The sequence below is a fragment of the Maniola hyperantus genome, chromosome 9, assembly GCF_902806685.2.
Source record: "Maniola hyperantus chromosome 9, iAphHyp1.2, whole genome shotgun sequence".
Classification (NCBI taxonomy): domain Eukaryota; kingdom Metazoa; phylum Arthropoda; class Insecta; order Lepidoptera; family Nymphalidae; genus Maniola; species Maniola hyperantus.
In genome coordinates, this window is record NC_048544.1 from 12,934,311 (window position 1) to 12,959,857 (window position 25,547).

General features: G+C 37.0%; 2 protein-coding genes across 4 annotated transcripts in view; one reads left to right on the plus strand and one right to left on the minus strand.

Moving 5' to 3' along the window:
- LOC117985277 (terpene synthase-like) overlaps nucleotides 1–25,547 on the minus strand; it is a 383,491-nt gene that overhangs the window by 128,485 nt on the left and 229,459 nt on the right. The gene's annotated exons all lie outside the window — the stretch shown is intronic.
- Nucleotides 983–18,575, plus strand: LOC117985453 (fructose-bisphosphate aldolase-like). 3 transcript variants are annotated; one of them, XM_034972181.2, is made up of 10 exons: nucleotides 983–1,142; nucleotides 3,933–4,049; nucleotides 4,287–4,378; nucleotides 5,273–5,447; nucleotides 10,478–10,681; nucleotides 11,357–11,472; nucleotides 12,186–12,285; nucleotides 12,873–13,072; nucleotides 15,660–15,734; nucleotides 18,468–18,575. In XM_034972181.2, the coding sequence occupies exons 2-10, from the start codon at nucleotides 3,938–3,940 to the stop codon at nucleotides 18,561–18,563; spliced, it is 1,170 nt and encodes a 389-aa protein (XP_034828072.1). In that variant the 5' UTR covers nucleotides 983–1,142; nucleotides 3,933–3,937; the 3' UTR covers nucleotides 18,564–18,575. The 3 variants fall into 3 exon arrangements, with proteins under 3 accessions (XP_034828072.1, XP_034828071.1, XP_069356758.1); XM_034972180.2 differs by lacking the exon at nucleotides 15,660–15,734; XM_069500657.1 differs by lacking the exon at nucleotides 18,468–18,575 and having other exon boundaries at nucleotides 15,660–17,628.

The window sequence follows — 25,547 nt, forward strand, 5'->3', positions numbered from 1 at the left end:
TAATTAACTTAGATTACCTTTGGGGCTTGGGTAGCTAGGTACCTACAACATAACGTATTTCTAGTAAAGTTTGATAAACTTGCAATAGGGATGATTACTACAAGTCAAATCAGCGACTTTTTATCAATTAATGTCAAAACGCTTGCTTAGGGAGCTTGTATGAAATATACAGATGTGACGTCATAGACGATTGACGTACTGTTTTTAGTTAAATCGATATTTTAAAATGGTTAGCAAACTCAAAACTAACACTTATCGTAGATTTGAGAATTTTGGAAGACCCTCTATTTAATAGTTCATAAGAAATAGTTTATTTTTGTCATCATCAAAATTATTGTTTTATTTTCACATTTTTGATTCAAATACAAGTTAGCCCTTGACTGCAATCTTACTTGACTGTATTACTTCTTATTTATTTTACTCCCTAGGTGTAGTAAAATACCTAAATAAGAAATTATAGTACCTACTTACCAATACTATTGGTGGATCTGTAATGTGATGATAAACTTTGCAGCATCAAGTACCTACCTACCTACCTAGTACCTACCTTTTTTATTCTATATTTAATTTCGGGGCTTTTCTTTAAAAAAGGAATGCCAGCCCCATCGTTCCCTAAACTAACCGTACACATTCAACTTATTTTATAAAATATAACAACTATCTTAATTTAAAATCAAAAAGCATCCTGGCTGCCTCTGAAGTAGGGACAGCCAGAATACTTTGAAATATCCCTACATTATTTACTTTTAGAATATTTCTTGTACGATGGTACGGGACCCTTTGTGTGCAATTCCAACTCGCTCTTGAACAGTTTTTTAAATCCCTTGACGATCCCTTGTGAGAGTTAAGAGAACTAAATAGCATAGCACTCGGTGATTTCCATACAAAACGACAGAGTTTGTACATAGGTAACCATATAGATGGCGCTCTTATATACCTACTTTATGTATTAGCTAAACAATTTGACTATAGGTGGCAGTATTTATAATTAAGTCGGTAAAACAGAATCCACTGCTTGAATTTATTATCAGACCTTCAAATGACCTTTATTTCGTGTCCGCTCCTTTCTCAACTATTTTGACAGTTCTATTCAGCAGCAGTCAGGGTGTGCAATAGTTCCAATTAGAATCTTTTATCAAAATGTAAGTGATTTTTAAATTATTTTTTACACTTAGAATACTTTACTTTTATGTTAGCGCTAATGTTCATTGGTAACATGATTTGAAGACATTTTAATTTTTATTATAAGTTCATTGCCCACATGATGTAATAATGTTATGATTCTTTTAATAAAAATAAATTTTAATTAAATAATTCATGTTTCTCAATTATAGCTATATGGAAATAATGATATTTTTTAGCAGATTTACCTGAATTTATAACTCTGAATTACCTACCTATTTATTTCAATTAGGTACCTAGATAACTACTCTGATTAATTCTGCTAAATAATAATATATTTGCCACTATTTTATAGAAAATCTTAACAAAATCTATTCGTGCTATTTGTTATTTCTGTCTTTATTACTAAATTACGATACAAATTATAAAATGCAACAGACAAAATTATTATTTAATTTCGTAGGTAGGTACTTACAGCTCTAATTTTAGGATAGAAAGTACTATTCTTTGGGTAATGTACTATCACGCTTGTGACGCCGTATCTAAATTAGTGACCTCTGAAGGTCACGGTCACCTTAACATCAAAGTAGATTTAATTTTGACTGGGTACTTAATTAATTTAACAAAATTAACCATCTACTTTTTTTATTTAGACATCTGCTTGTTTTTTTTTCCTAATAAGTAGGTATTTTGATTAAATTTAATAAATTTTGAATATCGATATTTTTTGGTTTTTAAATTGAAATGAACATCACTTTTTTTCAATATCGAAATAAACAAACGTCAAAAGGTCAACAGTTGTCAAGTCAAGTCAAAACTCAAATCTATTTTTCCAATTTTCAAATTCAAAAATAAAAAAATTTTGATTGTTTGATTGTTGTTTGTTTTGAATTTTGATAAATACCTATGCGAATGTGATAAGTGACAGATTTTGGTAAGTTTTTTAAAGTTTTCTAGCTTAAATTATATTTTATTTCCTTTTTAATAAATATTATAAGTTTAATGTCGAGTACTTACAAGATTTTCCTTTAATTGATTTTATAAGTAGAATTTTGGTACCTACCTAACTAATTTGATTAAAATAACTTCACAATGCCACCAAAAAAAGGTAAAAAGAAAGGCAAAGGCCCACCGGAATCAGGATGGATGCCTGGATTTGGGACAAAAGGTACCTATCCTTTAAAACTCTATAATATTGTAAAGATAAGTAGGTACCTACTTATACAACCAAAATGCTAATATTATGTTTTGTTTATGTAACCTAAATACCTACCTTCAAAGCAAGAGTGAATAGGCATCTTCTGGGCAAGCACACTCTGACCTGGATCATAATTATTGCTTTTTAGGGTTCCATACCTCAAAAGGAAAAACGGAATAAGAACCAATAAAGAAAAAAAATATATAGGTTACTAGCTTATGCTCGCGACTTCATCCGCGTGGTCTACACAAATTTCAATCCCCTATTTCATGTCTTTAGGGGATGAATTTTTAACAATCCTTTCTTAGCGGATGCCTACATCATAATAGCTATCTGCATGCCAAATTTCAGCCTGATAGTTTGAGCTGTGCGTTGATAGATCAGTCAGTCAGTCACCTTTTCCGTTTATATACCTATATTTTAGATACTTTGACAAAGAATAAGAGATATAGATAAGATTTATCTTAAACGGGTAGGGTACTCTTTTTACTGTCAACATCTCGTAAAATCAATTGAAACTCTTGTTATCATTGTTATAAATATTATAAGCGTCTTGGCCCTTAATTGGATTCAGTATTTAGGAAGTAATATTTCTGTAGGTACCTTTTGTCTATGTTGTGAGATAGATAGTCAAGGTTTTATAACATTAGATCAAGTCCAACAACTTTTTAGAACCGGAGGTGTGTCAAAATAACTTCTTATAATAAATGCCATTGAGTTGGTGATGTAAAAACACACCCATTATGTAAATAATGTACAATTTTATATGTACCTACTTGGTAAACTTGTTCTTGTTTTTTTAAAGATAAAAACTATAAATTCGTGTTGTAAAATATTATCAGTAAGAAGTTTTAGGTGTGGTGTGATTATTTCAGTTAAGTTTATTTGGTACAACTATGAAATTGTGAAGTTATGTTGTGAAATAATTAGAATGTGAATTTTCTATGGGGTTCAGGAACAAAAAACCCTACTGAGGCATAATTGCATCCTGTCAGTCAGTTGTTATGTCCAGACCCTTTTATTTGATAAGAGTCCTAACCTACCTGTCTGTTTGGACAAATCACAATCACATGAGTGCACTGCCATGTGCAGTTGTCGTCGTCATCCGATAGTCACCCACTTCTGGACATAAGTCTCTGGTAGTGAGTTCCACACGCCATGGTCTTGCGCCTCCTGGATCCTATAACTCCCTGCGACTCGTTTGATGTCTTCTGTCCACCAGTACGGGGTTTTCCAACACTGCGATTTCCTGTGTGAGGTCGCCAATCTAGCACCACTTGCGCCTCCTAGATCTGGCGGCTACCTGTGACTCGTTTGATCTTAACATGTCACTCAGTGGTCTGTTGACGCTGCGCTTTCCTGACCTACACTTAAATATTTTCAAGTAGGTTACAGTATGTGGCGGATAATAATGTACATCAGCCTTTAGAAAGAGATAGTGGTTTCATAGAGCATTGTCTCTGTCGCTGAGACTGACAAAACGTCACATAGGTATGAGTGACAGAGATAACGCTCTACAAAACAGAAATTTCATTCTAAAGGTAGATTTCTGCCGCATACTGTACCAGGATGTCATGAGTTGTAAGAGATCTAATTGTCTTTTTCTTTACAGCCACAATGAGCACCTACTTCCAGTACCCAACCCCTGAGCTCCAGGAGGAGCTGAAGAAGATCGCTCAGGCGATTGTCGCTCCAGGCAAGGGTATCCTTGCCGCTGATGAATCCACTGGTAAGTTTTAAGGTCTGGACAACGTCACACAAGGAATTGTATGAAGCCCCCTCTGTGGGTTTAACTTCCCCACCCCTTCCAGGTTAGCCCCGTTCTTAGACTGCATCATCACTTACAGGGTGAGATTGCAGTCAAGGGCTAACTTGTAACTGAATAAAAAAAATGTTGAACATCATATTAACTGAAATTACATATTTTTATCTTTATGTTACAATGGCTAAAGCAATTTCTGCTCAGGTACTATGGGAAAGCGTCTTCAGGACATCGGCGTTGAAAACACCGAGGAGAACCGTCGCAAATACCGTCAGCTCCTTTTCACCACTGACCCTGTAAGTAGATTTTTCATTAATTCAGTTTTTATCAGCCAAGGCTAAGGCAAGCCCATACACTATTGCTACAATCGTTTCTGATAAAAAAAATGTTGATAAGATCGAACATACGAGCGCTTGCCTAGAAGACTTTCACGGTCCATCATTATCACTACCTATATTATAAATGCGAAAGTGTGTTTGTTTGTTGGTTTGTCCTTCAGCCACGCCGCAACGGAGCACCGGATCGGCGTGAATTTTTGCATGGATAGATCTTTATCAGGAGAGTGACATCCATACTAGAATAGATTAGAATAGAATAGAATGTTTTTTTTATTCATGTAAACTTTTTACAATTGTAAACTTTATACTTATGAATAGTCAGGTAGTTTTAATTTGAATACTAATATTATAAATGCGAAAGGGTGTCTGTCTGTCTGTCTGTCTGTCTGTCTGCTAGCCTTTCATGGCCCATCCGTTCAACCGATTTTGACGAAATTTAGTATAGCGATACCTTGCATCCCGGGGAAGGACATAGGCTACTTTTTATCCCGAAAAATCAGAGTTCCCACGGGACTTTTAAAAACCTAAATCCACGCAGACGAAGTCGCGGACATCATCTAGTAGGCTATATTTTATCCCGGAACATCGAAGAGATTTCCACAGAGTTTTAAGAACCTTAATCCTAATATATATAAATGTGAAAGTGTGTCTGTCTTTCTGTTACTTTTTCACGGCCCATCCACTTAAATAATTTTCAAAAGTCGTTTCTTGTCAGATGTCTACCAGCTATCTGTATGCCAAATTTCAGCCCGATCCGTCCAGTAGTGTGATCAGTGCATTGATAGATCAATCAATTAATCAGTCAGTCAGTCAGTCACCTTTTCCTTTTATATATTTAAATTTTTTATACAGGCCATCTCCGAGAACATCTCTGGGGTGATCTTGTTCCACGAGACCTTGTACCAGAAGGCTGACGACGGCACTCCACTGGTCGCCCTGCTCGAGAAGCGCGGCATCATCCCCGGCATCAAGGTCGACAAAGGTGTTGTACCACTCTTTGGCTCGGAGGACGAATGCACAACCCAGGGTGAGCGAGATAAAATACATTTCCCTTATACATAGAATAGGATGGATATAGTTGACGAGACCTTGTACCAGAAGGCTGACGACGGCACCCCACTGGTCGCGCTGTTCGAGAAGCGCGGTATCATCCCCGGCATCAAGGTCGACAAGGGTGTTGTACCGCTCTTCGGCTCGGAGGACGAATGCACAACCCAGGGTGAGTGACATATTTTTTAGGGTTGCGTATCTCCAGAGAAAAATAGGAACCCTTATAGGATCACTTGAACTAAATTTTGGAATCTTTTCAAAAACTGCACAATGTCCGATATAAGTCCCGCAAATGGCTATTGCGCTGGAACCATGTCTCATTAACAACGAAATGACGTCATTTTGACGTCAGCCGAAATAAAAATATACAATCACCTCGAAACTTCAGTCTAATGCTGACGTCACTAAAATGGCGGCCACGCGCATTAGCAATTTGCCGGATTTTTCATCACTGTGGTTCCAAAGAGAAATGGGCATTACTGTGTGAGTGAGATAGAGTAGGTAGAATTTTCCTTATGTCAAACAAGGACGTGTGTATAGTGTTTTGTTCCTGTTACTCATTTAAACCACTTGGGTTTCTAGCTGGTTTGTCTCTTGCAAATTGAGTTATGCCATTATGTGATTAAAAAGTCTTTGTAATCCACGCACACTAATTGTCAAGTCAATTAATAAGTACAGTACGCGGCAGAAAGGAATGTACATCGACCTTTAGAATGAGATAGCAGATTTGTAGAACATTGCCTCTGTCGTTGAGACCGATAAAACGTCATAACTGTATAGCGACAGAGACAACGCTCTACAAAGCCGAAATGTCTTTGTAAAGGCAGATGTACATTTATTTCTGCCGCGTACTGTACCTATTATCTAATGGCCAGTCCCAGATACCAGCAAAACAATATTACTTTCTATATCAATTAATATTTGGTCCAATGTGCAAAGGTTGATTCGAATGTCAAATGAACTCGATTCACTCGAGCATTAATATTTATTCATCATAATTAGGGGCTCGCCGTTTTATCAGTACATATCAATGTCAAAGTATAAACAACTTAATGATATGTAGAATAGGTAGATAAAAATATTCCACTTTATATTTTGTTGTGAAATGTTAACATGAACTAACTTTATGCTGAACAAACCAGACTTACATCTTACGGCGATTACGACCTACACTTCCGTCATCCGAGTTCTATCCAGAGGCGGATTTGCAGTCTTGGCCGCTCTAGGCCCCAGGCCAGAGCCGCCCCTTTCCCAGCTCTCATCATATTAAAGACCACACGAATTTCAAACCCCTATTTCACCCCCTTAGGGGTTAAATTTTCAAAAATCCTTTCTTAGCGGATTCTATAATAGCTATCTGCATTCCAAATTTCAGCCCGATCCTTCCAGTAGTTTGAGCTGTGCGTTGATAGATCAGTCAGTCAGTCAGTCACCTTTTCCTTTTATATATTTAGACTACACAGTACTTAATGAATTTACTTTATTGTCAATTTTCATCGAAATCGATTCAGAAATTTAGGTAACATAGCTGGTACCTAGTTTGCAATATTTTTCGACCTTTCAGAGATAATAATTGCACATTTAAATAAAACATTTAAAACGGTTATCTGTATATATAAAAAAGTCCTGACAGACTGATCTATCAACATACAGTTCAAACTTACGGACGGATCGGGCTGAGATTTGGCATGCATCTATTATGACGTAGGCATCCGCTAAGACAGGATTTTTGAAAATTTAACCCCTAAGAGGATGAAATAGGGGTTCGAAATTTGTGTAGTCCACGCAGATGAAGTCGCGAGCATAAGCTAGTTTAAATATATATAAAAAGAAGACTTGTTCTGACTGACAAACTGATCTATCAACGCACAGCCTAAACTGCTGGGTTTAGAAACATGAAATTTTGACAGTAAGTTCCTTTTCTAACGTAGGCACCCACTAAGAAAGGATTTTTGAAAGTTCAACCCCTAAGGGGGTTAAATAGGATATGGAAGTTTGTATGAAAGTCATTTATTTTTAAAGTTACATAGATAAAAATTGTTATACAAGCATCGATAATCGATATAAATAACAAGATAATATGGTCAAGCTAACAAAATTTTTCACGGTTTTGGAACCAGATAAATCAGCGCCACCTGATCTAAGGTACTAATGAACGAGTCGTTTGAAATCCAGACGTCACTGAGGTTGCATTGGTGCTAAAGCACCACTGAGTCAGTGCCATTTTGTTTGTTCAAAAGCCCTGTCCATATCAAGTCAATCTCAATGTATGTATGTATGTGGCTTTCGGTTAAAAATAAAAATATTATGTAAGTATTTCATGATTTTTGAAAATTTTACTTCCAAGGGGGTTAAATAGGGGGTGTAAGTTTGTATGAATGTCCGTTGTTTTTCAAGTTATTTCCATGAGAATTGGTAAGTATTTAGGTAAATGAAAAAATACATGTTTCAGGATTTTTGAAAATTCCACCCCCATGCTTTTTTTTAGTATCGTAAAGTACTGACAACAATACTTTACTATCATTACAATCTAGCCTATGAGAGAGGCTAATAAGTATTATTATATTAACCTAAACTTATAAACGTACTTACTACACCTAAGAATCGGTCTATTGAGTCTTTATTGGTAGACACTTTGTTCTTGTGTTCTTTAAATTGCACTAGCACTATGCTTTCACTTTGTTCGTGTGTTCTTTGAATTGCACTAGCACTATATTTTCACCCCCACCAGATGGTGTCCAGATGGCAGAACATCGTTTAAAACCCAAAACTAAGATTGTCATTAGGGTACCCGGACCAATAGATGAACATTCGGAAATTCGGAATTCAACTAAATAGTCGTATATTTTTCAAATCACATAATAATATGTACTGAATAATTAATATTTTTTCTTCATGTTTTTAATGTTTTTTCAACTCCCCAATGAATAAAATTTTAAAGTCACTAGTAACCAATAAAATAGGAGGCACTGGATGTCCTCTGCTGGTAACTGTCAAAAGATCTGCATTTAATAAGGACAAAAGTAGATTCATAACAATATCTTTAAAAAATCGGCCAAGTGCGAATCAGACTAGCGCACTGAGGGTTCCGTACTGCAATCGTATTTTATCGACATTTTGCACGATAAATCAGAAACTACTGACTAGATCTCGTTCAAACCAATTTTCGGTGGAAGTTTGCATGGTAATGTACATCATATATTTTTTTTAGTTTTATCATTCTCTTATTTTAGAAGTTACAGGCGGGAGACACACATTTTACCACTTTGGAAGTGTCTCTCGCCCAAACTATTCAGTTTAGAAAAAAATGACATTAGAAACCTCAATATCATTTTTGAAGATCTATCCATAGATACTCCACACGTATAGGTTTGATGAAAAAAAATATTTTTTGAGTTTCAGTTCTAAGTAGGGGACCCCCAAAATTTATTGTTTTTTTTTTTTCTATTTTTGTGTGAAAATCTTAATGCGGTTCACAGAATACATCTTCTTACCAAGTTTCAAAAGTATAGCTCTTATGGTTTCGGAAAAAAGTGGCTGTGACATACGGACGGACATACAGACAGACATGATATTATACATTTATAAGGGTTCCGTTTTTTTTCTATTTGGCTACGGAACCCTAAAAAATCTATAGCATCCATTAGCATCTTTGAAATTCATCGGCACCGTAATAATCGTTTTTTTTATATCACGTAGGTATAAGTTTTGTAGTGATCGCTCTTTATATTATGTTTTCTCAAGGATTTACTTTATTAATCGCGATTTTTCAAAGAGAAATTATTTAAATCACACAAACACTCGGACGTAAACACCCTATACCCTATCTGTATTGTTTTGCCAAAATGTATCGCGTAAAGTTTTATGGTCTCGTTTTGGTGGTGTCGTCCGTCCCTCCTGTTGTTTATGAATAGGTTTTCTGTACCATGTGCGTTCGAACGCAACATGAGACCTCATAGTAACATTTGTGAATATGGGTTGTAAGTGTTTACGCTTTTGCCTTTCTCGATCCTTGACCTATTGTTTCGTTCACGTAAAAACAATGATCTATTGTCCTTTTATTGGTTGCTTACGCACTTTCTATTCCTGATTTCTCTTGAACTTATTGATTATTTATATAAGTTCAAGTTAGTTATAAGTATTAATACGATGCATTGCAGAGCGGCCGCCCCTAATATGTGGCCGCTCTAGGCACGGGCCTATTGTGCCTAAGGGCAAATCCGCCACTGGTTCTATCCGTCATCTGTGAGAATACCAGCGATTATCTACGACATATTATTATGTCATATAGTAGCCGTTACAAAACAAAAATAATTCAAGACTCTGATCGTATGCAGTGCGCTCTTGATGTTTCAAATTTCACTTCAATAATTTCTAAAACTAATGCACGGGTCAAGATGGCAATCGGGGTGGGAACGCCCCGCACACCCACACAGCTGCTACGCTAACCCGGTGTGGGATAGCGCGGGTGAGGTGCGGGTGTGCGGGGCGTCCCCCCGCCTCATACCCCGATTGCGATCTCGTACTATACGGGTACTACGGGGTACCTTAAGCTGCATCATTTGTCTTGGCAGCGCATTATTGGCTAGTGCTGTTACATACATATATTATTATTATATTGACCTTTCAAAATGACCGACCGTCAACTGAATGGAATTACCTTGTATGTATTACGGATTACCTTCATCCTTATTTCGATAATTTTTAAACAACAAATCAGAAATTTAGTGTCGCATAAGCGGCACATTTATCATCATTAACAATTGATGTCCATTACTGGGCAAAACTCCATTTCTAGAGATTTTCTGCCGCTGCCCCAGCGAATTTGTTACATAATCCGACCGTTACTTTCTTCAAAGACATGCAGTTTTCTTAACGATAAAATTTCCATCATCGCCAATCGCCAATAAGTTTTGACAACCAATTACTTAATTTTTTGGTACGCTGGTCACACATAATTCTGTAGTTTACAGCAAAAATTTAATTATATATTTTCTTGTCCATCAGGCTTGGACGACTTGGCCCAACGTTGTGCCCAATACAAGAAAGATGGCTGCCACTTCGCCAAGTGGCGTTGTGTGCTCAAAATCGGCCGCAACACACCATCGTACCAGGCTATCATGGAGAACGCGAATGTTCTTGCTCGCTACGCTTCCATCTGCCAGAGCCAGCGCATCGTTCCTATTGTTGAACCCGAAGTTTTGCCCGATGGTAAGTTTTTTGGCTTTGAAATTACCAGTTTTTGGATGGCTTGGTCCAACATTGTACCCAAAAACAAGAAAGATGGTTGTCACTTCGCCAAGTGGCGTTGCGTGCTCAAGGTCCGACCGTGAATGTTGTTTTCTCGCTTTTTTGCAGGATTGCTTTGTCTATACTTCTCCGTCGACCAGCGATATGAAATCGCTCTTTAGGCTCTAGAGATGATGTACGGTGATCCTAACAATAGGAAAAGTTTTCTCCCTGGGCTGGCGTTATACCCGGGGACCGGCTATTCCAACCGTTGTGTCTTGTAGCTTGTTTAATATAATAAAAGTCTTCCAAGGTTAAAACTTCAATAGCGCGATTCAGGCTTCATAGTGAGTGATTGAAGATACCTGTTACGCTATCTAGTTTCAATATGTGGAAATTGCCTCAAAGAATATCTTTCCGAAACCAGATGCCGATGCTGAATAGTTGTAGCCTCAGCTCTCTCTCTGACAAGGGCTAAAACAATATAGTCCAGGCAGTCAAAGCTGCTTATGAGGACACGCTTGGCCTCGAGGCCTGTACCCCGAAAACTTAGGTCTCTTGAGAAGACACTACAATAATTTCCAGTACCTGTTATAATTTCTAACTTTTTCTGGGTATCTTTAAATAAAGACAAGACTAAATGTCATTTCCTTCCAGGTGAGCACGATTTGGACCGCGCCCAAAAGGTGACAGAGCAGGTCCTTGCTGCCGTGTACAAGGCTCTCAGCGACCACCACGTGTACCTCGAGGGTACACTCCTCAAACCGAACATGGTGAGAAGTTGTTACAAACTTGGTTGGGGTACCTTGGTTGGTTGGTTGGCATTCGGACCTCATGAATGCAAGAACCTTGCGGTTACATCTTTAACACTTTTTTTTGTGGCAATCGTAACTCCCAGAGGCAAGGACTGTTTTTTTTTTCTTTTTCATAGCCTGAGATAGTTAGCTATGTCATAAACTTTTTTGGATCATAATCTGATCAATATACTCAAAAAAGAGAAGTCAGAACACGCCGTGGGTGGGGGTTGCATTTGCGGATTTTTTTTTTGATTAATTTTTAGTGCTAGTTCAAATTATATCTAAGGGCACTTTTCTGGAGACGCGTCGCGTGGTGCGTTGCGTTGCGCATCGTACTATGCCATATATAAGTCCCGCAAATTGCTAATACGCGTGGCCGCCAGTGACGTCAGCACTGGACTGAAGTTTCGAGCTGATGGTATATTTTTATTTCGGCTGACGTCAAAATGACGTTAATGTGACATGGTTCCAGCGCAATAGCAATTTGCGGGACTTATAACAAGCAAATGCTTCTGCAAGAACGCTCTCATACTTGGCCATATTGTGTTTGAGTTAATAGCGTAACGCGTAACGGCGCTGCCTCTCCAGAAAACAGCCCTTAGCTTGTTGCGGGAGCGGTTGCAACTATAACCACAGTCTTAAGATTCTTCTTTCTTTCTTGTCTAAAAGTGTCATAATATCGTTTCCAGGTAACCGCTGGTCAGTCTTGCAAGAAGACGTACACTCCAATGGACATCGGACGCGCGACCGTCACCGCACTTCTGAGGACCGTGCCGGCTGCAGTTCCCGGTATGTTATTCATTATTATTCAACTTTTTTTTCTTTTATTCTATGATCTCCTAGTAGCAATTTGCTGGTAAATTCGCGTAATGCTGGTGCCCGACTCGGACCCGCGCGTATGGTACATCGAGCAGAAACATTCACGCAAGGGCTAATAACAATTATACAAAGTTTCAACTCGATCCAATGAACGATACGCGAACGTATAGTTAGCGAACTTGGCAGACATTAACATCCATTTTATAATATAACGGATAAATGAGGTGACATATCGAGAACGGGTTGGTTTATGAAATCAAGTCAAGACTACCCATAATTTGTTTTTTATTTGGATTTAAGTTTCAAAATGGGTGATCATGGGGTTCTCTGATTTGACAGTCCATCTCCAGGACGCACAAGCCATCTGTGTGCTAAATTTCGTCAATGCTGGTACAGCGGTTGAACCAAAAAAAAAATAACAGACAGACAAATACAGAAATAAGAGATTGAGGTTAAGCGCTATTCTATCGTGCGCTTGATCTCAATCTCACCTGATTTCACTTGGTTCTTACTAATCTCAAAATAGTCGCTGTAATGTCTCCATGGTATCTTTTCAGGAGTCACATTCCTCTCTGGTGGTCAATCTGAAGAGGAGGCCTCCGTGAACCTGAACGCCATCAACACTGTGGACCTCAAGAGGCCATGGTCCCTCACCTTCAGCTACGGCCGTGCTCTCCAGGCTTCCGTGCTCCGTGCCTGGGCAGGCAAGCAGGAGAACTTGCTCGCTGGACAACAAGAACTGTTGAAGCGTGCTAAGGTATTATCCTCAGACCTTATGGTACCCTAGTACTTGAGAGTCTTCTCACATTAAGGCCCATGGTCCATATATGATCGGTGCAGTAGCGGTGGGATATCACCAATGCTCGGTATACGCGGTACCGAAAGCTTACCGAGTGGCTATATTTCTATGGAGCGTTTGATTGGTGCGGTAAGCGCAGCAGCGGCGCGATACAGATTTAGTTTGTACTGCGTCATTGCATGCATGTCCAGTAGCCATATTACAGAGCTGGATGCTGTATAGAACCAGGCGTTAGTTTGCGGAAATCCATGATATACAATGAACCAAAAGCTTAATTTGCTATAATCCGCTGAAACAGGTTGAATCTGTATGGTGTAACATGCAGCATGCGAAATGCACCGCCCGCCCTCCCACTGCTAACCATGCAGGAAAAAGCAAATACTAGGCAAGCAATACACACCACCACCACGCAGCACCACACAAATCCCAAAACACACTCGACGCACGTTTCGCCCCGACACCGGAGCATCCTCAGGACATTTAGACCTAACAATGCACAATTGCAAAACAATTGCGCATTTGTACAATTGTGCATTTCGCATGCTGCATGTTGCATCATACAGATTCGACCTGTTTCAATGGATTATAGCAAATTAAGCTTTTGGTTCATTAGAGCTGGATGCACCAAAATTTCGGACTTTAATGTAGCATTAGTTCGAAACGTGCGAAAGTAGAGGCGGTATGCTTTCGACGTCCGAGCGTGCTGATGTCGCACTACTGCTACTGACTAATCAGAAAATGGCCTAAGTTGTAAGAAAAGAAGGAACCTCTACCAACAATGTGGACCTAAAGAAGCTGTGGGCCGTCACCTTCAGCTACGATCGTGCCTTCAGTGCTCCGTGCCTGGGCAGGCAAGGAGGAGAACTTGCTCGCTGGACAACAGGGGTTATTGAAGCGTGCTAAGGTAATATCCTCTGACTTAATGGTACTCTAGTAAGAAGATGCCTTCATCAACCACGTGGACCTCAAGAGGCCGTGTAGTCTCACCTTCAGCTATGGTCGTAGCCTCCAGGCCTCCGTGCTCCGTGCTTGGGCAGGCAAGCAGAACTTTCTCGGACAACAGGAACTGTAAAAGTTTCCTAAGGTAATATGCGGTTATGGTACACTAGTATCTGACTTGTAGTTGTACTCTTCTACGTTTATGGTACTCTAGTACTTAAGGTTTGAAACACAATATGCGAGGGAAGGGAACAACAGAAGAGAAAATTAACGCCTTGTATGGAAGAAATCCTCTAGTATCTTTTCGAAGCCAAGGTAAAGTGTTAATCTTAAGTATTTTAGTTGCTATTTTTTATATCTATTATTACCGATTCCATATTCGCATGCCGACTAGTCTCAAAACTTGCTTTTTGTGTGTGTCCTAGCATATAATTTAATGTAGATACTTATTAGCCATTATAGTAGCATTGTGAAATTAATGCATCTCTCTGCAGATATGTCTATTTGCTTCCCGCTCTTTTTTATGTTGCTCGAGCGAGAGGCAAATAAGACGAGTCATCGTAACTTTTAACCTCTAGATAGTGCTTACGTTTTGAGAACTCACTCGCCATATTTGGTCAACTGTCAACTGTCAAGTCAAAAGTATGATTTTACCCTTAATGAACCGCTTCTTCTTTTGTCTATGGCTCTATGTACTGCGGTTTTGTTGTCCGCAATAATTCCGCAAATGTCAATTCAGTGGAGAAAACATCGTTGTACTTCCTTTCATGAGAGACTTTTCTTTCTATCCTTTGTTAGACCTAGACCTCACAAGGACAACACAAGTTGTTTAATGAACCGCTGCTCGATTGCGGTAGAATGACAGCTACAATGTCACGATCGCAATCATCCCTGATTGGTTGACGCTCGCTCACTATTGGTTACAATGTATTGTTACAACAAGAATCGCACAAATTCAGCCAATCACATCAATTCAGATTCTAATAATGATTGATGCAGGTTTTACGTAATCGACCTACTGGTGAACTGCAACTCGATTGCGGTAGAATGACAGCTACAATGTCACGATCGCAATCACCTCTGATTGGCTGATGCTCGCTCCCTATTGGCTACAATGCAACAAAAATACCATAAATTCAGCCAATACCAACAATTGCAATTGTAATAATGATTGATGCAGGTTTCCCGCTATCGAGCCGCCGTACTTTTGACATGACAGTTGACATATAGAGCAAATATGGCGAATGATTTCTCAAAATGTATGCATTATAGTAATCTTAGTTCTGACTAGCTTCTATAACGAAATTGCCTTAGAATGTAGAATGTAACTAATATATTTGTTTTTCTTTTCTTATGCACGTCCATTACGCATCAATGTCGACGCATCACGGCACATCAACTATCGAAATTTTGGAATATTAAAATGCACCACATACAACAAAATTACTTTAAAATCCTACCAAATTAACTTGCAACCTACCACTTTTTTGTCTGTGAAAAAATCCTACCAAATTAATTTTACAACCTACCACATTTTTTTACCACATCAACAATGGGTTGCCATGCTTACGAATCCAAAATTGCGTTTTTAAATTAAAATCTTTAGGCGAACGGTCTAGCTGTCAGAGGACAATATGTAGCAGGTTCGATTCCGTCGCTCGCTGCTTCCAAATCTAATTTTGTCAAATCTCACGCTTACTAAACTGGCTAAAATTAGATTTTATCTATTTCTTGATACTTATACCGATAAGCTGTTCACGAGACTTTAAATTGAAAATAATAATATGTTTGTCCTTTTCTAAACAAAATATTGTGAAAAGGATGGCAGAGCTGTATTTTTACTGTTATGTTTTATATTTTATGTGCTATTGTTATATAAGTGATTAACTTTACAAATACAGAATAATGAAATTTTGAAAAGAGAACAAATTAAATTACTTTTTTTAAATTAACTAGCATGTTTTATTAAAACAGTCCTCATTTTTAATTACGTGTGGTAAAATTTTGCTCGAATTATGGCAACTCTGCAAACAAATAATGTAATAAGTAATTAATGTATTTAGTTAAGATTTTTGTTTGTATACTAATTTACTTATTTTCTATAAAATTAGTCCACACAAAAATTATTTCTATAACAAAAGTACATTTTTTACAGTAAAATGTGGGCAACCTAAGTTTGCTTTCGTGGCCAAAATTAATAAATCAATCCTATCTGTAATCTGTCGATAAGTTACTTAGCAACGTGGTTATTTTTACTCAAAAATTGGCGCTGATTCTGTTGTAGAGTATCTGCGTCTTTTTCTTTTTAATATTACTGAAACGGGACAAAACATGAATTTTACATTTTAAAACTCTAAATTTTAGTTCACGCTACAAATTAAAAAAAATAGGCTCGCGACTGGCAGCTAAAGTCACGAGGTTTGAAAGCTCTAAATTAAATTTGAAACAGTCAAACTGTCTCCTTTTCATATCACGTTAGTAAGAAGAGGATGCAAATACTCTAAAATTTAGTCGTGCACAGAATCGGTACCAATGCCTTTTTGACTATAAAGTTAATAGCGTCACGATCCACAGATTACGGATAGATTTTATTTATTTATTTTGACCGTATGCGTCCATTAGATGATAGGTTCAATCATGACTGATGAATGTTTGATTGAGCAAAACGGACAGATATTTGTCATTCAAACATAATATTATGTTCCTTAATCTAAGGCCTGTAACTTTTACTCACGTAAGTAACGTACCTCATTAACTTGCAATCTTCTTTACTAATGTAAACACGTGTATAAAGTAGATATAAAGTACTTTCCATCAGGTGTGATTGTGGTCAAGCGTTTGCCTATAATGAATAAAAAAAGATTTACATTAGTAAAGTGGTCAATTAATTACGTAGGTAAGCTACTTACTTGAGTAAAACTTACAAGTGTAATCCGACTTAAGGTCACAACAGTTTTGTGGCAAAACTGACTGCAAAACCAATCGTCTAATGGACAATAATTTTATGTTTTTGAATGAAAATAGCATTATTAATTTTTGCTCGTTTGTATGTGTGTCGTAATCAGAACCTTAGCTAGTTTTCCATCAATTTAGTTAACATAAAATATTATACAAGATTCAGTTATTTATGAATTTTTTGATAGTGTTTTGCCTACACTTTAAAGAAATTTCTAAATATTTTTTTAAATATATACTTACCAAAAATTGCGCAACTGGAAGGATTCGAACCTTCTCTCTTGGTGAACTCTAAGTGAACCGTGGTTTAGTGGTCAAAGCGCTCTGGGCACGATACCCAATAGAGACACAGGTTCGAATCTCGAATATTTTTTTGGTGTGTATTAAAAAATACTTATTTAGAAGATTCAGTTATTACTTTTTTAAGGAAAAAAACATTCCTATTTTCTTATTATTCCTAGTGTCTGCAGCTTTAGTCGTGAAAAATGTTTCGAATCTTGTATATTTTATGTCAGTCAGTTTTTGTGCTTGTTGTAGTTGTCTATTGCACTAACAATATGGAACACAATTATTGCTAACCCCGTTTGTTATCGTTTTCAATAAAACATACTAAGACCTTTGTCGTTGTATTTTTATTTTTTTACCTGACGTGAAGGTCTGGAAGAACTGGTGTTAGTGGTGGCTAAGTTAGTATGAAGGTAATGAATCAATAATAGCGCCGATTCTCTTGTCTTCCTCCAAACTAAATTTAGAGTATCTGCATCTTTTTCTTTTTAATATTGCTAAAAAAACGGACCGAATTGAGAACCATCTCCTTTTTGAAAGTCGGTTAAAAAGGACAGAACATGAATTTTACATTTAAAGACAAAATTTTAGTGCATGCTATAAAATTTAAACTATAGGCTCGCGACTGCCAGCTAAAGTCACGAGGTTTGACAGCTCTAAATTAAATTAAAACTGTGTCTGTCCTTTTTATATTACATTAGTAAGAAGAGGATGCGAATACTCTAAAGTTTAGGTGTGCTCAGAATCAGTAACAATGTTGTCTTTAGAACTCTATTATTATCTATATCAGAAACTGGGCTGAACTGTACAATACAGTAGCCGGCAGGAAATATTCGATCTTTAGAAAGAGATTTCGGCTTCGTATAAAGCGTTGTCTCGGTCGGTATGTGTGTTATGTCTCACTCATACCTTGACGTTTGGTCAGTCTGACTGATTTTCCGGGATAAAAAGTAGCCTATATGTTAATCCAGGGTATAATCTATCTCCATTCCAAATTTTATCCAAATCCGTTCAACCGTTTTTGCGTGATTGAGTAACAAATATCCACACTTTCACATTTATAATATGTGATTGTACTTTGTAGTATAGATTATGATAAGAAAGTTCATAGCGCCTAGTCAAAAAGTCGCCTCTTTTTGGCAAATTCGTTAACATGCTATTATTTTCTTTCCAGGCTAACGGCCAGGCGTCCCAAGGCAAATACGTCGCCGGATCAGTCACAGGTGTGGGCGCCGAAGCCGGCCTTTTCGTTGCTAACCACGCGTACTAGATTCGAACAAAATTACCGCCTAAAAGCTCTTATTTCCTAGTATAAAGCGTTGAATGACGTCACTGAAACGTCTAAACAAGATGGCGTTCCCAGATGACGTTTTTCGACCTAATTGTATAGCAAAAAAGAGCTTTATATAGAAACGCAACACAAAATTTAAGGCCACCTTAAGTTTTACATGTTTTTGGCATTTTGTCCATCAAAAGCCAAATATTTCATCGCTTAATATTTAAGTTGACTTCAAACTATTAAGTGGACATTACAGTATAACCCCTACCAAATGACTCCTCACGCGTCATTTTAAGTCTATGGGTTAACTGCCATGTCAAAAGTACGGTTCACGTTTAAAATGAGGACTAAAATCGTACTTTAAACATGAAATTTGACAATTTAAAATTAAAATGGTGCGTGAGGAGTCATTTTATACGCATCTGTCACAAATCAGTAATTTCGTGTTTAATATTTTCGAATTTGATAAACATTCAATCAAAAGTCATAGGTATTGTTCCTCCAATCGAATCAAATAGGTAGGCATTTGCTTAAACAAAAGTTATTGCTCGTGCATTGTTGTAGGAGTTTTATCTGATTTATTTTTTAAAGCTATGTTGAGATTATAGATGCTAGAATCCATAAAATTTAGGCACCTGACCTTACTATACATAAATATTAAACACTGTCAGTTTTCAGATGTATATTATGATTTCAACGTATATTTACATTTTGTAAGCATAATCAGTTTCAACAAAGGATAACAACGACATAACTACATAGACAAATTGTTACATTTTGTTATATAAGACAGTCTTTAAGTAGTGTCATTTTATTGAAAAAGCTCGGAAAACAACAAAATGGCGTCTTAGGCCAGATAGCAAATTATCCTCTTAAGTCTAAAATCTAAATGTCAAAAGAATAACTATAATTATGACGTTATTTGTAATTTGCAGTAGAATTTTGAAAAATATGTTGTTAAAAGTATAGAAGAATCTTCTATACTTAAAATATATCTTAAATCTAAATATATATATATTTATCTTAAAATATATTTGCAGAAAATTATATAAAATTCTAATGTAACTGTCGTTGACCCGTTGAAGTAGTATAATAAATTAATAATAATTAATTATTGTCATAGTTATTGAGATTAGATGTCATTCTAGATGCTTCATTGTATTTTGGGTAAGTGTATTAATAGAAATCTGTACAAAAACCACAGTTTAAGACATTTCTATGTAATGTATGATGAGATAAATAATTATTTAATAAAAAGAGTAATTTATTTTATAAAATTGTAATAAAAAATACCGTTTACACACTTGGCCATTTACAATATTTATAATGGTAATGATTTTTACTTAGTTTTTAATGTATTTTGATATCATAAGAGTAAAATATATCTAGTAATATTATCGATCAGTACCGTAGTTTCATTTAAACCTTAGATTTTAGATACCTAAATAAGGAACTTGTCCCACCGCCGATTATTTTCTCGCTCAAGAAACGACAATCGATGTATGATTCCGTGACAATAGAGTCACTGTGAGATTGCCTGTTATGTAGTAATAAAACCGGCCAAGTGCGAGTCAGGCTCGCGCAACGAGGGTTCCGTACTACAGTCGTTGTTTTTTTTTTGACATTTTGCACGATAATTCAAAAAGTATGATGCATATAAATAAATAAAAATCTGTTTTAGAATGCACAGGTGAAGCCCTTTCATGATATACCCCATTTGATATAGTTATCTTACTTAGAAAATAAAAAATGACGTTCATGGCGACGAGCTTTCAAAAATAAACTCGCTCAGCGACAAAACTAGTAAAACGAGTCGTCGCCGGCAGTGTGAACAGTCAGAGAGCAACTTTTGATATATGCATAATGCATCTCTTTCGTTTACACGGAATGTACATTTATTGTGCGTTTCTTGAGAAAAAAAATCGCCGATAGTTAGTCGTTTTCTCGCCGGGCGGTTGGACCACTGCCTGAAGTTGGTTAGATTTTATGTTTTCAAGCTCTCGAGAGTTTTCCTTTGGACCACGTAAGGTACCTAATTACAGCTGTCTACCTAACACAGTATACCTACAAGTACCTTACAAGTTAACTTATAATGGGTGCTTGACCCCTAAAGCACTAGGGTTAATAAGGGGCAATACATCTGAAAAGATTTGAGTCTTTGAGAGAGATTTTAATGCTAACAAATTATGAATTTTAATAACTTGAGTGCCTTTCGAGTTTTGGGAATAAGATGATTAAAAGCTTATTTAAATAAGAGTACTTATAATATGTTTTGCTAATTTTAACTAGATGATGCCCGCGACTTCGTCCGCGTGGATTTAGGTTTTTAAAAATCCTGTGGGAACTCTTCATTTTTTCCGGGATAAAAAGTAGCCTATGTCCTTCCCCGGGATGCAAGCTATATTTGTACCAAATTACGTCAAAATCGGTTGAACGGTTGAGCCGTGAAAAGCTAGCAGACAGACAGACACACTTTCGCATTTATAATACTAGTATGGAAGTATGGATTAGAGTACCTACTTAGGTATATGTTTAGAAGCTGTGATAGCCTAGTGGTTAGGAAGTCCGCCTTCTACTCGAGGTCGGGAGTTCGATCCCGGGCACGGACCTATAACTTTTCGGAATTATGTGCGTTTTAATTAATTAAATATCACTTGCTTTAACGGTGAAGGATAATATCGTGAGGTAACCTACATACAACATAATGTTCTAAACGGTGTGTGAGGTCTACCAATCCGCACATGGCCAGCGTGGTAGACTATAGCCAAAACAATTCTCATTCTGAGAAGAGATCCGTGCTCTGTAGCGAGCCGGCGATGGGTTGATCATGATGATGATGATATGTTTTTACCTAGGTACCTACCGTCCAAATTCGAATGAAGGAACATGATTCTAACTTTTACATATTATTTACTTAAACGACCGTTAAAAATATTCATGGAAAGTAACAAGACATCTCTACTAAAGGGCAAAGACTTACATTTATTATAATGGGCGTGTTTCCATTGTATCTACCCGGTTACGATTCTCAATCTTAATTTTCAACTTCTAATAACGTAGGTAGGTACTAACCTAAATTCTGACGTATTCTGACATTTCACTACAGCATGCGAAATGCGTCAATGTGCTAGAGGCTAGCTGCGACATCTTTAACCGTCTTCCCCAACGATTTCAGAAATTGCATAAAGCATATCGCATCACAACTATTTTTTGACTAGGCTAGATTTCGTAGCAACCTATTGATTAATGGACTTTCTCAGTTAAGGTGGAAGGACACGGTCTGCCCGCGAAATTCAAATTTAATTTAGTTTTTCGCAATTTGTAAACTAATACGACAAAGTAGGATTATGGCATTCAAATTGAGACCCTAGCAGTATCATCTTCACAGGCTTATATATAAAAAATTACTTGAAAGTGTCCAGTTTAAGAAATTAGTTAAAATAATTAGTTTGACGTGAGCTACTCACAAATTAGTCATTATTTTGTCATTTTTTTTTTAAAACTGGACCCGTGTTTCGGGCCTTAAATTGTTAGTTTTTATCTACCTATTATACCTATTTGATTGGTAGGCAAATGTTTCTCTCCAAGCATCTTTTGGAAAAAGCTTGGAAGTTACAATGTACATACTCACCTAAAATCGTAAGTATACCACGCGATAGATTGAGATGGCAATCGAGGTGAAGACAGCCACATACACCCGCATAGCGCGGATGACGTGTGGATGTGGGCCATCTCGACCTGTCGCATAGGTACTATACCTACTACCCGTCGCGAACTTAAATTTTAAACTCAAATCTCATACTCAAATCATTTATTCAAATTGGGTACCATTGCACACTTTTCGATGCTCAATTATTGTGAAATTTGTGAGATCATATTTTTAGGATCTCTCATAAAAAGGGAATTGTTAGACAAAAAAATTATTGACGTGCCGTAACCACACAAATCAATGGAAACGTACACAAGTCTATATGCTCTGTGTAAATGGGTTCGCTACACAATATTGTACGAACTTGCCTCGTGCTTGCACATAATGAACTTGTTTGTTTGTTTGTTTGTCCCTTCGTCACGTTTGATGTCGTCTCTTCAATTAGTGCAGGGTCTTCCAGCGCTGTGTTTTCCGGTGCGAGGTCATCAGCACCTTGGGACCCCAACGTCTAGTGATTTTTCAAAACATGGGCCACTTCAGCTTTGCAATCCGCTGATTTACTCTGATTGTCGTACAGATCTCTTCATTTCTGATTTGATCACGTGATCGCGTTCACGTTCACGATTTCATCTGCAAGGATGTAGTTAGGTTATTGAAAATCCCGCGGGAACTCTTTAAAATGTATCGTAGGTAGGTTTATATTCATTCTGCTGCTATTTCCATCCGCCAAATCGGTCAGTCATTGTAGCGTGTGAAGGAATAACAAACATACAAACTTCCATAATATTTAATACTATAGTAAATAAAACATTTGACTGACGCTAGAGGTCGTTGAACATTGCGTAATTGGGCCACTCGGAGACAACGCCGCGTCGTAGGCGGGGCATTGACCCGTGTTTTGTACGCTACATTGCGGGTTTGAAAAATACTAAATCACTAAAACTACAAAATGGGGCAAATGGTAATTGGTATTGGATTGTGTTTCGGTAGTATAACAATAACGCTAAGTATTTGCTATTGTTCTGGTTACACCATGTATTAAATTATTACATTATAAACCCAACATTTATAATATTATAATTTATTAGGATAGGATTTGTGAATTTGAAGTAATGAGGTACCTACCTACATGGTTGCGCTCATTCAAGTTATAAAGCTCTGACAGACAGACGGACATATAAATTTAACACGAATTCACCCAAATAGACTCGGAGACCTTGCTTTGCTTGGTTAATTACACACTTAGGTACATAAATGTAACACGCTAATGTACGTTTTCTAATTAGTATGAGTAGGTGGATAATGCCTACAACCTAAATACTAATACGAATTTGCCTACAACCTAAATACTAATACGAATTTAATAAGTACCATGGCATACTTAGAACCCATTAGTATTTAGGTTGTAGGCAATTGTACTTGGTTATCTTTTAAAAGCTTCCATCAGAAAAGAAACTCCATTTCCTTCTACTCAGACACTTAGTTTAAAACTCCTAATGACAAGATAATGTCAGTCACATGGAGTTGGTTTGTTAGGGTTGCCCGTCAAAACTTCTTCCCGTTCCTCTGTAGGTAGATAGGTACTAGGGGCGTTACGGATATTCGCATCCGCATCCGCAAATGTGGAATATTAGCATTAATTCAGACGTCTGCATCCGCATAAATTAATGCGGAGATTTTACGGATGAGGATTCATATTTGCAACCTATTACCCCTCATCTTTTCTACCACTGGCGCTACTTTCAAACTTCCCCTTTCCTTATCTTATCCATCCTTGTCACACCACACATTCATCTCAACATTCGCATTTCAGTCGCATGTATTCGCCTTTCATCCGTCTCTTTTACCGCCCAATATTCTGAACCATAGATACAATGTGACAGGTCTAACGACAGTTTTACCTATAGATTTTCCCCTCAAGTTTAAGGGGCATTTGCGGGTCATAAGCCTGGAAAACTGCAAAAACTCTACCGAAATCGAGAAAGAAAAGTCCATTTAAAAGAAAATGCTTTTGGAAAAAAAAACAGAAAGAACTCCAGGAAGTTTCTCTCAGAGTATCTACGTAGTAGCAAAAATGTTTAAAGCATCTGTTACTTTAGAAATTGCACAAAATAACAATATTCTCCTTAGACTGAGGGTCAAGAACCTGAAAATTAAATTTCTTGAATAAAGCGGGAGAGTTTATTCAAGCTTTTCATCATGGTAATAAAATTGTTGATAGACCCCGCTGTTTTTAAGTGATTTTTATGCTTGTTTACTTACAAACATAGTTTGAATTATGGTAGGGTGATTTTTCATGTTCAGTACAAAGAAAGCGTGTTATCAGAGAGCAATTATTAAAATATACCTAATTAACTTATGCTCGCGACTACGTTCGTATGAACTACACAAATTTCAAACCCCTATTAGACTCCCTTAGGGGTTGAATTTAAAAAAAAAAATTATTGGCATTCATTAGTTAGCATTTAATTGAGACCCTTCTTTAAAGTCAAGTAATAATGCCAGCCCTAAACAAGATCTGTTGATAAGCCATTTACCTAAATTCCTCAAACAAGAACCTACCTAGGCGAGGCAACAGTAGGTAATTTATGTGTTTCTTAAAGTTTTATCTTTGGAGCTTTGACCTCCAATTTGAGCTCATTTTTGGCCTAAGTTCCTTAGTTTGTCAAACCGACTAGGTACTTACCTACCTATTTATTTATTTGGGTTTGTGGACAAAAATATTGCTTGCTAATGCTTGGTGGCTAGCTTTTTCTGCATGTTTAGCAGTAGGAGGGTGGGTGGTGCGTATAATCGCATGCTGCATCATATAGATTTATCTGTTTCAGCGGATTTTATCAAATTAAGCTTTGGTTCCTTGTACGTACCTATATCATGGACTTCTGCAAAGTATCGCAACTTTACAACAATTATAATCGGTGTCTTGTTTCAGTATTAGATAGCGTCTTTAAACCTAAACATTTTTTCAAAGGCTTGTATAATTGTTTAATTAACATAATTAAGCAGGTCTTTATCATTTAAAAGTCAAAACGGCAACATTTTAACGGCAAAATTATTTAAACACGCGTCGTCACACACGACACGAGTTTCTTGGAACCTACACGTGGCGGGCCATGTGAGTTTTTGATCAGTTTCAAATTGGTTGTTAGGTATACCGTATATCTACTCGAGTAGCTACTCTATCATCTTGTAATTTGGCAATTTAAAGCAATTAACTTTAATAATGAGAGTTAAATATGAGTTTAATGTCTTGTGAATTATTAGCGTCGACTGTTTGTTTATACCTAGTATTACCTACATCCTCCTCGTTTAAATACTTACCTACC

Coding starts and splice junctions, on each gene's coding strand:
- LOC117985453 (XM_034972181.2), top strand. CDS start 3,938: ATGAGCACCTACTTCCAGTACCCAACCCCTGAGCTCCAGGAGGAGCTG. Junction 11,473..12,185: donor CACTCCTCAAACCGAACATG/GTGAGAAGTTGT, acceptor TATCGTTTCCAG/GTAACCGCTGGTCAGTCTTG. Junction 13,073..15,659: donor AACTGTTGAAGCGTGCTAAG/GTATTATCCTCA, acceptor TAAAATCTTTAG/GCGAACGGTCTAGCTGTCAG.